Here is a 13,070-nt window from a genome sequence, read left to right on the forward strand (position 1 = left end):
TCCCTACCACCGCCGATTTGTTCATGTATTCTTCGCCTAGTCCCTTCCTCAACAGACACCACGTTCCCGGTTTGCACTGCGTGGAGGTATTGTGTCCGCAGGCGTAGCCGGATGAAAGCCATTAAATTACAGGAAATTGACGAGATGAAGAAATCGTGAGGGCTTTACTTTAGGAGTAAATGTAACAAATCGTTTCAAAAATTGAATTATCATATGAATTCTGCTAATCTTCTCAAAAACGAGCGGAACAATAGTCAAATTAACATCTTTCAAGCAGTAATTGCAAGGCCCTGGGCTCCAACACTGTCATATGAACCTAGTGTAAATTGTGAGTTGCACATATTGGTCAACTCCCACGTCTCCGCTCCCAGCACGTTAACGCTGCCCATATCATCCCAGTCCCCGGCCGCTCCTGCACAAAACAGAGCTGGAATGAAGTGATCGTCTGTCGCCTGCGCGGCACGATACTGCGGGTGCTTCATGAGTCTTGCTACCGCTCTTCGTAACTTTGGCCCAGAGTTCCGAGTTATTGCATCTTCAGTGGCTTGTCGAAAGTCGAGAGCCCATGTCTCGGGTGGCTTCTCCTGACCTAGAGAGTCGCGGTAAAGGACCATAGGCCTCCATTCATTGCGATAGAGATTGTGTACAGCGCCACCGGTACCGATAAGGAGATAGCCTTCTTCTCTGAGTGGGCGAAGCGTGGCGCCGACTTTGATATGGTAGTGCGGATCGTACCGTGCGTTCATCGAGACAATGGTTACCGGCGGGCAGAGTTTGGCGTCGGGAAACATTCGAATGAGGACCAAGTAAGTGTCATGGATCCAATCAAAAGTAGGGTTCTCGGAGACATTGAAGCCTTGTGCAGCAAGCATAGAAACGCATCGTTTTGCCGTCTTGAGGTCTGGATTTGGTTTCCACTGCGTGTAAATCGATGGTGTCACATACGGACATGGCGATTTGGAAGGATTGGGGTTCGTGGCGACTTCAATCTTATCGCCCAAGCAATCCCAATGTGCGCCCTAAACGACGAAGCATCAATCGACTGTCCCGTAGCTGAGCGTAAGGAAGTCTCACCATTATCACGATACCTTTGACACCTTGTACGAGAGCGTCATCGCCGCATTTTTTCCAATATGTCCCCGCATCACAATCCTCTTCGAGCATGCGGGTAGATCCGTGAGAGAAGAAATGAACAGGTGTGAGCGCTACATCCAATTTAGTCATTGCCAGCGAATGCATATTTAACCATACTCATTTTAAATACTGTTTCTGTTTTCGTTCTGAGATGCTGAATGTAGTTGAAAGCTGACGAGTGATTAATATATTCTTTCCTCACAATGCTAAAGTGCCTGCCTTTTCGATGAACTACGGCTCAGCGGCTCCATCAGACAAGCTCGGCATTGTGCATACCGCATCGGATAACATTACGAGAACCAAAACATTGCATCGCCACGAAGGCGGGAGGTCAGTAATACCCGAGGCGGGGGCGGGGCACTCCAGTAAACTCTACTTATACCAGCTTAAGATATACCGGAATTCGGGTTGCCCCACCAATATTTGTATAGCTATACCGGAATCTCTATATATACCAGAATACCGGCTAATTTAATTTTTGTTTACTAAGTATCCGGTATATCATAAATCAACTTAAGAGAGCTAGACACCGAGGTCCTCGACATACTATTACTACTGAACAAAGGCGCGCTTTACACCAATGGTGGAATAACGATTTTTATAAGATTAGAAACCAAAAGGATGTTATATTATAGTGGTTTAGTCCGTTTGGCTGGGAGTTAAAGTCCTCTTGTAACGGAGTGGAAGTGGTTGACTGCGAATCAAGGTTTTGGAGTTGTAACTGCCTAAGGAGAGAATAAGAATATACACGTGCCGGAGTCCCCCTTTATGCCCCTATCTCTCCTGTCGCACGCTCACGTGACACTTGCCTGCAGTTCCACCCCACCACAATACGACAAACTACATCCATGTCCGTTTTCGAATCCTGGAGGTACGAGTACTACTTTCTCCACAATTGACCTCCTCCGCTCACCTCAGCTCACACTTCGGTTCGCAAATATGCCATTCAACCCGAACTGATTCAAATGTTCGGATTTCCCTCGCCGTACAGTTAACCTAACGCATGGATAACGGCGTTCAATGGACCTTACTCCACCAATGCGACAGAATCGATCACATACTAGCCGACGGCTTGCCGAGAAGTCTTCTGAGACGGTCAGTAGCCATGGACGCAAGCGTGCCAGGAGAGCATGCATTCCGTGTCGCAAACGCAAGCGGAAATGCGATGGCAATCATCCGTGCAGGATGTGTAATAACTATGGCTATGTTTGCAGCTTTACTCCGGATAATAGCTCGTTAGAGCAGTTTGCAGCAAGTACGTTGAGCGGCGCACGGGAGCAAAGCTCGCGGTCACAAGCCACTGTCGGCGTCACCAGCGGCAAAGCCTTGTTGGACCTTGACACTGGTGTATTTGATGAAGAGAAATCGCGCTACGTTGGCAGCTCATCAGCCGTTGCCTTTGCACGAGTTTTTGGGTTGGAGCTTGGGTCCAAATCACCTCTTGTGTTGCACTCTTTCGGGTTCAATTTTGGCATTCGACAAGAGGAAAGCAGCACCACACATGGCCACTTGATGGATCTGCTTTCGGAGACTGAGCTGAAGGCCTTCTCAGATGTTTATTTTCGAGTATGTGCTCCTTGCATAGACGTGCTGGACCAGGACAACTATCGACACAGATGCCGGGACTATTACCAAGAGCATCACCACATCGGCTCTTTTGCGGCAGTAGCTGGCGGTGTTGCAGCTATTGGGTCCTTCTTCTCACGAGACAACGGCCACCCTCGCGAGCTAGAAATAGTGCAGTTTGCGAAGGCTATCCTAGAGGATGCAGCTTCGGTGCGCAGACCTACTGTCGACCTTGTTGTAGGATGGATTTTGCGATTTTTCTACCTGCGGTCCACCACACGGCCAAACAATGCATGGCTAGCTTCGAGCACCACCATGCACCTTGCAGAGGCGATAGGCCTACATAAAGAAGAAAACGTAAATAGGCTGGCTGCAGTTCCGGGTACCGTCTCCCGCGGTCATGATGCGGAGAGGTTGAGACGCATATTTTGGACCGCGTGGTCTTGTCATATCGCCACGTCGTACGAGTACGGTCGCTCCAGCATCGAGATTCCCATGGTGACATGCAACAACACCACTTTGTTGCCAGGGCCATACTCTTACCAGTGGATCTGTCTCATACAAATTATCCCGTCACGCAGCTCCCCTTTTATTCCAGAGTCCGAACCGAGACAGGCTGGGGACGAACTTGTTGAGAGGATCAAAGCACTTCATAGGTTGCCTACTGGCCACGCGTTCCTTTCCTGGACCAAAGCCGACTTGATGTGTTGCTTCTACCGACGCCTCCGCCAACAGCGGGTAGCCTTGACGAGAGACGTGGTCGAACAGATTGTAACAGCTGGCAATGAGGCTGTTGCCGCAGCACAGCGAGTTGTTGTTGATGAAGGATATCCCTTTTTTAATGCGCTGGGAAGCGTGTTCCAATTCTCGTGCGTTCTACTGGCGCTGGACACGCCGTATGCCCTAGCGAATGTTGCCAGCGTCTTCTCCGTGTTAGAGGCTATGGCCAACGCCATAGGCACCAAAATGACGCGTGAGGCATTGTCGACCGCCCATCAGCTGTTGAGGGACTGTGTCATGAGAAAGAGGCACGATATAGCGGTGCTAGAGTCTGTTGACGCGTACGCTGACACTGGCGTTGGTGATGGTGATGGCGATGATGGTTGCGACGATGATGGTGACGCCAACAGGCGAACTACACCCAAGGAGGCAGATGGCATCGTTGATGAATTGTATAGCCAAGATCTCGACTTGTGGTGGGACACATTTTTTGACGATCTTTGCGTACAAGCTCCCGACGCATCTTCCGTGCCCATGATGTTGGCCTGATATTATTAGCTTTGTACGACGCCATCGATAATGGTGGCATAAGCTGCAATGCTAATATACTCTATGTTTTTCTCCACAACAATCAGCAGCATGGCGATGACAGCATTTGTTCGTGCATTGGCTGTTATGAATAAGTAGCTACTCTATCTATTTACATCTCTCTGCTGCTACCGGCGCAACCTTTCTGAACAGACAAAAGTCAGCGCGACCACAACTCCGAGGCCAGCCAGGCCAACGCCCGTGTACCAGGCACCACGGAATCCTGCTATAATGTCCTTGCCGCCATCATTGACGTTGTATTCTACGGTGCCGGCAAAGCCGAGCCCGATGGAGATTGAGTAGTTCACGACAGTGTTAACCAAGGATGCGGCGAGGCCCTGGTGCCTTTTCGTCATAGCTCTGCTTAGCAGGATACAGCCGGCAGGAAAAGACATGTCCATTCCCCATGGAAGAATAATTAGGCCCACGAAAACCTGAGCCCAGTACGTTTGGCCCACTGGAAGTGTTGCGAGAAGAGTGCCTCCAACTGCAAAAGCTGTCATTGCAATCAACATGACAGTAGAGGCTTTGATCCGCGAGAGAATTAACCCTGTGGTCAACGCTGCACACAAACCGCTGACGGCGACGACGCTGAACTGCGCCGAGGTAAGCAGAGGCGACTGCTTGTTGAGCAGCATAAGGAAGTTCCAGAGATATAAGACGAAGATACCGAAGCTGGACCAGCCGGCGCTGATACACGCCAAGGCTAAGACGGAATCGATCTGAAGTACGCCAAAGGGGATAAGTGGATGTGCGACATGCCTCTCGATAAGGATGAACGCAACAAAAACGACGATGCCGACGACTAGCGTGATGTAAGTATAAGGAGTCGGCCAGCCGACGACTGGAGCTTGGTTCCATGCAAAGTTGAAAACTACCAGGGCAGATACGCCAGTAACACCACCAGCGGCATCGACTCGACTCCATATGCTTGACTCCTTATCGTCATCGTATTCTAGTGCTGGCGTGGGAGGGATGACGAGGAAACCAGCAATGGCGAAAATCAGGCAAGCAAAGCACATAGACCAATATGCCCAGGGCCACCATGCTAGCTCACTTAGCAGGCTGCTGAAAACTGCGCCGAGGACGAAACCGCCAGGAGCCGTGGCACCAAACAGGCTGAATACCATCTCCTGCCGGCGGCCGGGCTCGTAGCTGCGGCCCAAGATGGCGAGGGCGTTGGGTAGCAGGAACGCTGGGCCGATGCCCTGCATGGCGCGACAGAAGTCAAAAAGAATCGGCCCGCTGTAGACCGCAATACCAGCGATTAGCGACCACAGCCCAAACCACACGAAGCCGGCGACAAAGAATATTTTGTGGCCAAGAACGTCGCCAAGGCGCCCAGCGATGAGGATGAATGTGCCGACAGTGAGAGAGTATGCTGCGGAAAACCAGCTTAACTGGCTACCACCAGCCACGGGCGAAATATCGAAACTCTGGCCTATTATGTGCATAGGGGCGATGCTGATGGCCAGGCCGGCCTGGGTCATAAGCTGGGCGGAGCAGAGGACAGCAACGAAGATGGCCTCTCGAGGAAGTGTTGATGGATATGGGATGCTCGACTCGGCGCGCTTGATCCGAGAGAGTTCGTCCATGTCTTCCTTGTCTCGGTGGCGATATTGCGATGGAAGGTCTCGAGCCGTCAAAGACTCGTCCGCGGTGGTCATGTCTAGGGATGTCCTTAATTCCCTCGCACCGTACGCTTGTGGGCATGGCGTAGACATTGGAAACTGTTATTTTCCTCCCCTCGGTGGTTTATGCAGGTGGTAAACCACTTGGTCTGGGGTTGCAGGTGTAAATTGCAAATGCTGCATGTCACGCAGCCTTCAAGTCGGCCAGCTACGAGTATGGCTTGATCGTATTTATATTCAAAGTTTCCCCCCAAGTCTCTGCCTAAAACTCTGCATTGCGATGGCTTAGTGGCTATCGACAAATCCACCTTCGGGTTCTCGGTTCGCTAAAAGGTGCGGCGACAATGATGTAAAAAGCGGCTGTTGCGGCCCCTGCGGATCAGTAGTCGGCTATTGCGGATCAGTAGTCGGCTATTGCGGCTTCAAGCTAAGTGCGGTCCGCGCCGGCCGACGCGGAGTCGTAGACAATGTTACTTCGACGTCGTCCCTCTTATTCCACGGACGAGTTGTCTTGATGTAGATAAAATTTTCCCAAACATTGCTATAATAAACGGTATGTCCTGCTGCTGCTTTCATAGTATAGCAATGCAAATAAAAATAAATTCTAGTTGTCACCATTCAACAAGGCATCACATCTTTCAACTATCAAGTCAGCAGCTTATACAAAGCACCGTGGCACAAGGTGTCTACCAAATCGTTACATGAAAGCACACATAGCACACAATCTACCCAGTTCAACCCAGTTCAATATGTCCTCAACTCCAGCTACTATGCGTGCCCTTCTCCTGACCAAAGCTCCCGGAGCGACCGCGCCTCACATCACCCTCACCACCAAGCACCCGCTCCCGATGCGGCAGCCAGGCCATGTCCTTGTTCGCATCCACGCTTCCGCCATCCACCCGTCTGACCTGCTTAATGCACTTGGCGGCTTTGGACATAACGTCTTCCCTCGAGTCCCCGGGCGTGACTTTTCCGGCGTCGTTGTCTCTGGGATGGGACCGGAGCCGATAAGACGCCTCTAGATGGTGTAGCTGTCTTTGGCACCTCTGGCTCGACTCACACCTTTACCGTCGATGGCTTTCAAGCAGACTATGCCGTTGTTCCAGAGCGCGCCGTCGTGCCTAAGCCCGATTCGTTGAGTCATGTCCAAGCCGCGACCCTCGGGGTGCCCTTTACGACCGCAGCACTGGTGGTCCGCCGATCCGAAGTCAAGGCTGGTGACACTGTGCTAGTGATTGGTGCTCATGGAAATGTCGGTAGATGTGTGTGCGTGCTGCTTGAGGAAATGGGCTGCAAGATTCTGCGGGCTGTCCTTGGGCAAGGTGCCGACATTGACACATCTGCAGACCCGGAACTCAAGTCGGTTAGTAGGCTTGCACCTACAGGCGTCAACGCTGTTATCGACACCGTAGGTTCTCCCTCACTTTCGAGTGCAGCTATTGAGGTGGCTCTCGGTCATGCTGGGCGACTGGTCTTCATCGCGGCCCCGCGTGCGCGTGGGTCGTCAGTTGCTCATCTGTGTACCAACATGCTGGACTTTTACCGGGCGGAGAAGAGTCTCGTCGGCGTGAACACCGTTTCACACAGCAGTGAACAGATGGCTGGCCTACTCCGAGAATTAGAGCCATTGTTTGAGAGCGGGAGGTGGAAGTACGCCGTGTCAGGAGAGTGGGAAGAGGTATGCATTGAGAATGCTGCTGAGGCATATGCCAGCAATGATGGCAGAAAAAGCGTGATTACAATGGCATGAGTTGAATATGATGCAGGATATAGTACTCATACTATTCTATACGTCAACATTAGCCTGTTGTATGTATGAATAAATCAATCAAACACCTGGAAGCCCGTTCGCAACAATATTTTAATCACTCACTAGAAATAAATGGATTCATCCAACCTGATCCATACATGTTTGCATTAGACAATCCTGACTTGCGTTCGATATTTCCGATCATTATCAACCGAAATGTCTCCAAACCAGTCCTGCTTTACAATTGTCGCCAATCCGATTCGTTGATAATCATCAGAATTATTCTTTCTAATCAGCGCGAGACCTCGGAAAACATAGCGTCTCTTGTTCCAATTTGAACCATGATCCGCATCCTCGAAGTAGATCAGAAAGAAGTCAAACTCCACTTGTTCGAGGGCTTGCACGTCCTCGTCAAAGTATACTCCGCCAATAGTCTCCCCAGAATCATCATCTTTAATAGCCCCTCTCCAATTCCTATGCCCAATGCCTTCAAATCCTTTGATTTCGAAATATTCCGCCACAACTCTAGCTTTAGCATGCTTCATCACACTTGATAATAGCAGATGGCCATCCTTTACTGACCCAAATTTATTTGGAGTTGCCAGCACACATCTCGATTCAATCACGGTCATGCCGAAGGTTTGCTCGTACCGAGGTCGGGAGGCATAGTCAACAAAGCCAACTTGCCTGTCGATCCGTGATACCCACGACCATGATGGCCCTAGGTAACACGCCGGTTTTCGTAGAGAGGCCCTATCCCGAGTAGGTTCAACGTGCCATAACAAGCCAAATACAAGATCATCTTTCCACAGTCCAGCGAGATAGTTTGTCTTGCAAATCATGTACATTCGCTTCGCTACTCCGGCAAGAGCAGGCAGTTTGTCCTGTTCAAATGCCAGAGCACGCCCGCTGTAATTTGTAACGATGGCATACCAGTCATTATAAAGATTCTGTTGGAAGCTATCCCATGCCGGATAACGCATCTCGTTAAAGCGTTCCTCTATGAAGGAGGTGTTATGCCGGGATAAACTAGTGACGTCAGAGATTCTGTTGTCGTACTCGGAGATTTCGCCGTTACAGAGACCACCCAAAAAGTTCGGACTTATCCAAGTGCGCAACCTTTGTATTTTGTGCTTGCTGTTGAATATATACGGGAGGCCAACTTTCGATATAGGGTGATCTTCAGACGCCCAACCGCGCAAGCAAAACCACTCTAAGCGTACCGGGCCAAAGACGAGCATTCGGGTGGAGAGGACAGCTTCTTGCAGTGTCCACCCTCGCCGGCCTAAACTATTCAAATTATGTCCATCAAAGTCGTTAGAACCATACCAAGAAGTCCTGGCTGACGCAGACTCGCCTGGGTCCGGGCTCTCCACGCAATTGGGTCGTAGGAAAACATAGTCATTCGAGGAGTCTGCTCCTTTGCCAATATTTTTTATAGTCACACGACATGGTCTAAACCATCTTGGGTCTCGCTCCACGAAAAGTCCATCGTCAACACTGTCGCCTTTAGAGGCAGCAAGAGTAAGAGCTGCGTTTGTATAAATCTCATCCATAACTGCCAATTCTCTCTGCACATCTTCTGGTGAATCTTGAATAATGCATAGCTGATCTATCCATAACCATCGATAGCCCAAATCGTGGGTAACTTGGATCGCATCTCGAATAGTCGCCGGTAGCTCCTTGATTTCAATGTTTTGTTGGCGTGTGTGGATATTGCTCAACGTAGTGAAAATCCTGCGACCACTACCCCAACAATAGCTGAGGGTTACGTATGGCCCTAGGAGTCCTAGGGTCTCAGTCTGTAGCCGACAGGCACCGCGGGTTCCTACATCAAGTACGCGGGTAGGAAGTGAAGCACTGCTATTTTTCTCTTGCGAGCACTCTGGGTGATTCTCTTGGCATTCTTTTATCCATGCTAATGCGAAATCCATGCTTTCGGGTGAGCCAGTGTGTTTATCATGGTTATCAGTGACAGACATGGCCGCTGCTCTTTCACTAAATCGGCGAAAAGCATCTGAGTTGTTACGTTAACTACCTCCGCTAGTAGCATATTGTCCTTTATTCTTACCGGGCAATACAGTAGAGGCTAATTCCACTCGACGATCTTGATAGCTAATCTTCAATACAAAGTCATCAAGGGGTATACTTTGACCCGATAGATCCCATTTAGATCTGCCTGGTCTGAAATATTTCAGAACCAATTGTTCAGAATCATGTTGTTTAGAAGGATCAGAAGGCTCGGACAATCTCAAGCTTTTCCAAAGCATGATGCACAAATGACAGCCATTCGACCGAGCCTCTGTAAAAGCGGCATAGCTTGAATGGTGTGGGTAACTCCTGTCGAAGCCGGAGAACGAGATGTTGCAACATGCTTTGCAGAGGTGTGAGGTAGCGATGCCCATGACAAGAGAGAGGTCGAACGCCGTTCGCACTAGCGGAAAATCGTTGGAGGGTGATCTCTACTCTTCATTCAACCCCGAGGTTGTTAATTCTAAATATTATTGAGAGGGGCGGTTTATGAGATAGGTGTGACGTGTTACAGCCTGGTTGGTTGATTTATTTATACTCGGCTCTAGCTGTTTACCGTACTCGATATCCCCTTTACATTCCCACCTCACTAAAATCCCCACTTTTTCCACTATACAAGTATAGGGTAGAGGAACTAGTAAATTATTTATTTCTTACTTTATACTAGATTACGTCAAGTAATCGCGTGCTCGCCGTGCCCGTTGGAATATTCAGCGCTATTCACGTGATTTAGTATAAGGCTTGATCTTCCGAGGCTTCAGCTCGTCGCACTACTCTAGCTAGAAGCACGATTATTAATGGAAGAACGCGATATTTATCCGCCTGAGTAGATATACTAATCCTTTCTTTGTAGCTCAAACATCACACACCTTTTATTAATATAGCCGAAATCCGTAACCCGACCCACCGTCAAAAGACTGCTGCTTGGTATCACTTCTGGCAACGTTTCCCCGAGGGATGGCTTCTTGATAGTAATTTCAATGGAGTCTATTATACACCCCTCACTGGCACGGGTAAGTTAGCAATCTTCCCATTACAACCTGCCAATCGCCAAGTGGGTTATGGGCAAGCTGCGGCAAAAATTCTGGAATCCCACTTGCGCGCTCGTGGTCTGGCTTCCGTCCCATGAAGGAAGATGATCTCCACCTTTGCCCGCCTCCTTTCATCCTCCGTTAAGAGACTGTGGATTGTCTCGGTCAGTGTTGACTGGATTTCATTCTCAGCCTTATCGATAGGAAGGCCGGTCACTCGATATATCGTTGATCCGATGGCAGTCGCCATGTCTGGAGGAACGGCGGTTCGTACATTCAAGACTCGTGGACAGAATGCGTTGAGTTGCGAGTGTGTCGTCGTGGAGATGGAAAAGCCCCCGAATTCAATTCACAACGATTTGATTCGCAGTTCGGCATCACGGGGATTAAATATGTGCGATTTGTAAAAATGCAACCGCAGTCGCTGGATCGCTGAAGTTTCCGTTGACTTGCTGGCTCCTCCCGCTGGCTGATAACTCCACGTAGATGTGTGCCATCGCTCAATGACACACTATTACCGACATTTCCATTTACTTGCCTTGCATCATCTTGAGCTATAACTCGGTTGTATATATGGTCAGGATGTATTGATTAATGGGACCCAAATTGGTACACTTAATACAGGTAATTGATTGGTCAGAATGGGTCATGGAATTGGGTAATTGAATTGATCCCCAAGCCTAATACTATTGGGTGAAAGCCTCACATATATAGGCAAATGAATGTATGGGGTCAGGTGATCAATCAGGTGACTCAAGGAAATAATACCGATGGTATCCGAATGGCTTCCCAGGGCCTCCATCATCATGTGCCATACTAATTAGTATGGGATGCGATGATATCCGTGTATTCGGCTCATCGCGAGTACACATATCTCATTTCTCCTTTGTGGTGGAGAAGTGCCAAGTGGGGTGCCTAAGTGGCTTGACCAGCCGGCCAGGGGAACTCCCATAACTCCCATATTCTAACAGGATGCCGCGATGCAATAGAAGTAGATTTTCCTTCCTGCACTACTACTGCTGACGCTACCCAAAGTCGCAACTCGCTCACGATGTAGCGATAGCCCTCGCTGGTAGCGTCTCGAATTTGGTCATGTCCATGTGAGTTGCGTGAATGCCAGTAGCGGCATGCGCTGGAGAAAATTGAGCCGAATTTCGATCTACGACCTTCCCGCTTGTTAGCCAAGGTCTGCTGCGAGAAAACGAATCGAGATCAAGCGCACCATGCCAATATTCCGCACCGGGAGTTCCTCATAGAAACATTTAATCTTGATCTCAGGGCGGCCTTCCCTTTACCGCGCCTTTAGCATTAAATGAAAGTCTTCTTGCATCCGTGAGAGAACCTCAGAGTCTGCTTTTAATACCGGCAGTATATCTTTGTTTGGAGTTCGTACAACATTCAAGAGCGACGCGGACCTTTCAGCCCATTTCGCAAGCCCACTTCCGCCATGTGGTGTTCCGAGGAAGATAATGCCTCGTGTGCAATCCAATATCTTCCGCACATAGTCTTCGCTGTCATTACTCCGCCTCCACATATATGTAGCGCCACTCAATCACAGGGTCCTATTGTTACTCAGCCTCATTTGGCTGAGGGGTTTCATATGCTCCATGGGAATCTGCCTCGACTTCCTACACAGTAAATAGAACCAAAAGAACTTGCATCTTTGCTGAATTCACAACCCTCCTCCTTACTTTTATATTTTCACGTGTCAAAACCAAAATGTCAAACAAGCAAAAGACATACTTCCTGTGCCCTGGCTGGGATTTCCCTGTGGACTCCATCCAACTCGGTGCTATACTGTCAAACCCGAATTTCCCCCACAAGACTATTACAAGCGCAGAAGACAAAAATCTTATCGATACACCTATTTACGTTTCACATAAGTACAATTTTAGCGACAAGTTCGAAAAATCAAAGTCCCATAAATATGGATTTTTCGCTCAGTTTCTTCAGATCTTCGGTCTTGGTGGGGAAGCCAGTGTTTTGTTCGAGAAAGGATCGATTGAGACGTACGCATTCAAGCATATGAAGACGGAATGGTTCCTGCCCAGCGAATCTTTTGCTAAAGCGAGCTCAGAACTCCCCCGAGTCGCAAGCTTCTTCGACAGAACTGATTTTGAGAAGCCAGTCTACATTATTACTGGACTCAAAGTAGTGCAGGGGGCGAGCGTTACGACAAACCCGAAAAAATCTCGAACCCTCCAAGGGAAGCTCGGATTTGACGGCACACCCATTGGAGTTCCAGTCACTATCGGGCCAGAGGCAGAGCATACGAAGTCAATAGAAGGCACAACAGGATTTGAGAGGTCATCACCGGTCGTGTTTGCTTATCAGTTGAGCGAATTATGGTGCAAGGGTGGTGGGGAGGAACCTGTGTTGAAAGACCATACTGCGGGCGCAATGTTCGAGCTGGGTGACGGAAAGACAACAGCAGAGATGGAGACGGAGATTTCGGATGGAATGGGAAAAGCTTTGGTAGACGGGAGAGAATTTGTGTCGGTGATTGATGAAGATAGCGCCGAAGATTGCGTCTGCATTTTGCCAACAATTCCTCGTTGAGCCAAATCTGTAAACAGCAAGTGGATGAGCCCCGGCGCAGCACCAGTCCAGGAAAAATGA

General features: G+C 49.3%; 6 protein-coding genes across 6 annotated transcripts; 3 read left to right on the forward strand and 3 right to left on the reverse strand.

The window, feature by feature from the left end:
- Window positions 1–269: 269 nt before the first annotated feature.
- BP5553_05666 (Uncharacterized protein) lies at window positions 270–1,224 on the reverse strand (the record flags this gene model as incomplete). Its single annotated transcript, XM_032014289.1, has 2 exons — window positions 270–1,019; window positions 1,075–1,224. The coding sequence occupies 2 exons, from the start codon at window positions 1,222–1,224 to the stop codon at window positions 270–272; spliced, it is 900 nt and encodes a 299-aa protein (XP_031868970.1).
- Window positions 1,225–2,154: 930 nt separating this feature from the next.
- BP5553_05667 (uncharacterized protein) lies at window positions 2,155–3,969 on the forward strand (the record flags this gene model as incomplete). The annotated part of the gene is made up of 1 exon (XM_032014290.1): window positions 2,155–3,969. One exon carries the CDS (start codon window positions 2,155–2,157, stop codon window positions 3,967–3,969), a length of 1,815 nt encoding a protein of 604 aa, XP_031868971.1.
- A 167-nt stretch (window positions 3,970–4,136) lies between these two features.
- BP5553_05668 (uncharacterized protein) lies at window positions 4,137–5,732 on the reverse strand (the record flags this gene model as incomplete). The annotated part of the gene is made up of 1 exon (XM_032014291.1): window positions 4,137–5,732. The coding sequence occupies one exon, from the start codon at window positions 5,730–5,732 to the stop codon at window positions 4,137–4,139; it is 1,596 nt and encodes a 531-aa protein (XP_031868972.1).
- Window positions 5,733–6,388: 656 nt separating this feature from the next.
- BP5553_05669 (GroES-like protein) lies at window positions 6,389–7,389 on the forward strand (the record flags this gene model as incomplete). The annotated part of the gene is made up of 2 exons (XM_032014292.1): window positions 6,389–6,602; window positions 6,662–7,389. 2 exons carry the CDS (start codon window positions 6,389–6,391, stop codon window positions 7,387–7,389), a joined length of 942 nt encoding a protein of 313 aa, XP_031868973.1.
- Window positions 7,390–7,556: 167 nt separating this feature from the next.
- BP5553_05670 (uncharacterized protein) lies at window positions 7,557–9,659 on the reverse strand (the record flags this gene model as incomplete). Its single annotated transcript, XM_032014293.1, has 2 exons — window positions 7,557–9,406; window positions 9,461–9,659. The coding sequence occupies 2 exons, from the start codon at window positions 9,657–9,659 to the stop codon at window positions 7,557–7,559; spliced, it is 2,049 nt and encodes a 682-aa protein (XP_031868974.1).
- A 2,511-nt stretch (window positions 9,660–12,170) lies between these two features.
- On the forward strand, window positions 12,171–13,010 carry BP5553_05671 (Uncharacterized protein; the record flags this gene model as incomplete). Its single annotated transcript, XM_032014294.1, has 1 exon — window positions 12,171–13,010. One exon carries the CDS (start codon window positions 12,171–12,173, stop codon window positions 13,008–13,010), a length of 840 nt encoding a protein of 279 aa, XP_031868975.1.
- Between the last annotated feature and the right edge of the window lie 60 nt (window positions 13,011–13,070).

The sequence above is a fragment of the Venustampulla echinocandica genome (genome assembly GCF_003357145.1).
Source record: "Venustampulla echinocandica strain BP 5553 chromosome Unknown scaffold_3, whole genome shotgun sequence".
Taxonomy (NCBI): domain Eukaryota; kingdom Fungi; phylum Ascomycota; class Leotiomycetes; order Helotiales; family Pleuroascaceae; genus Venustampulla; species Venustampulla echinocandica.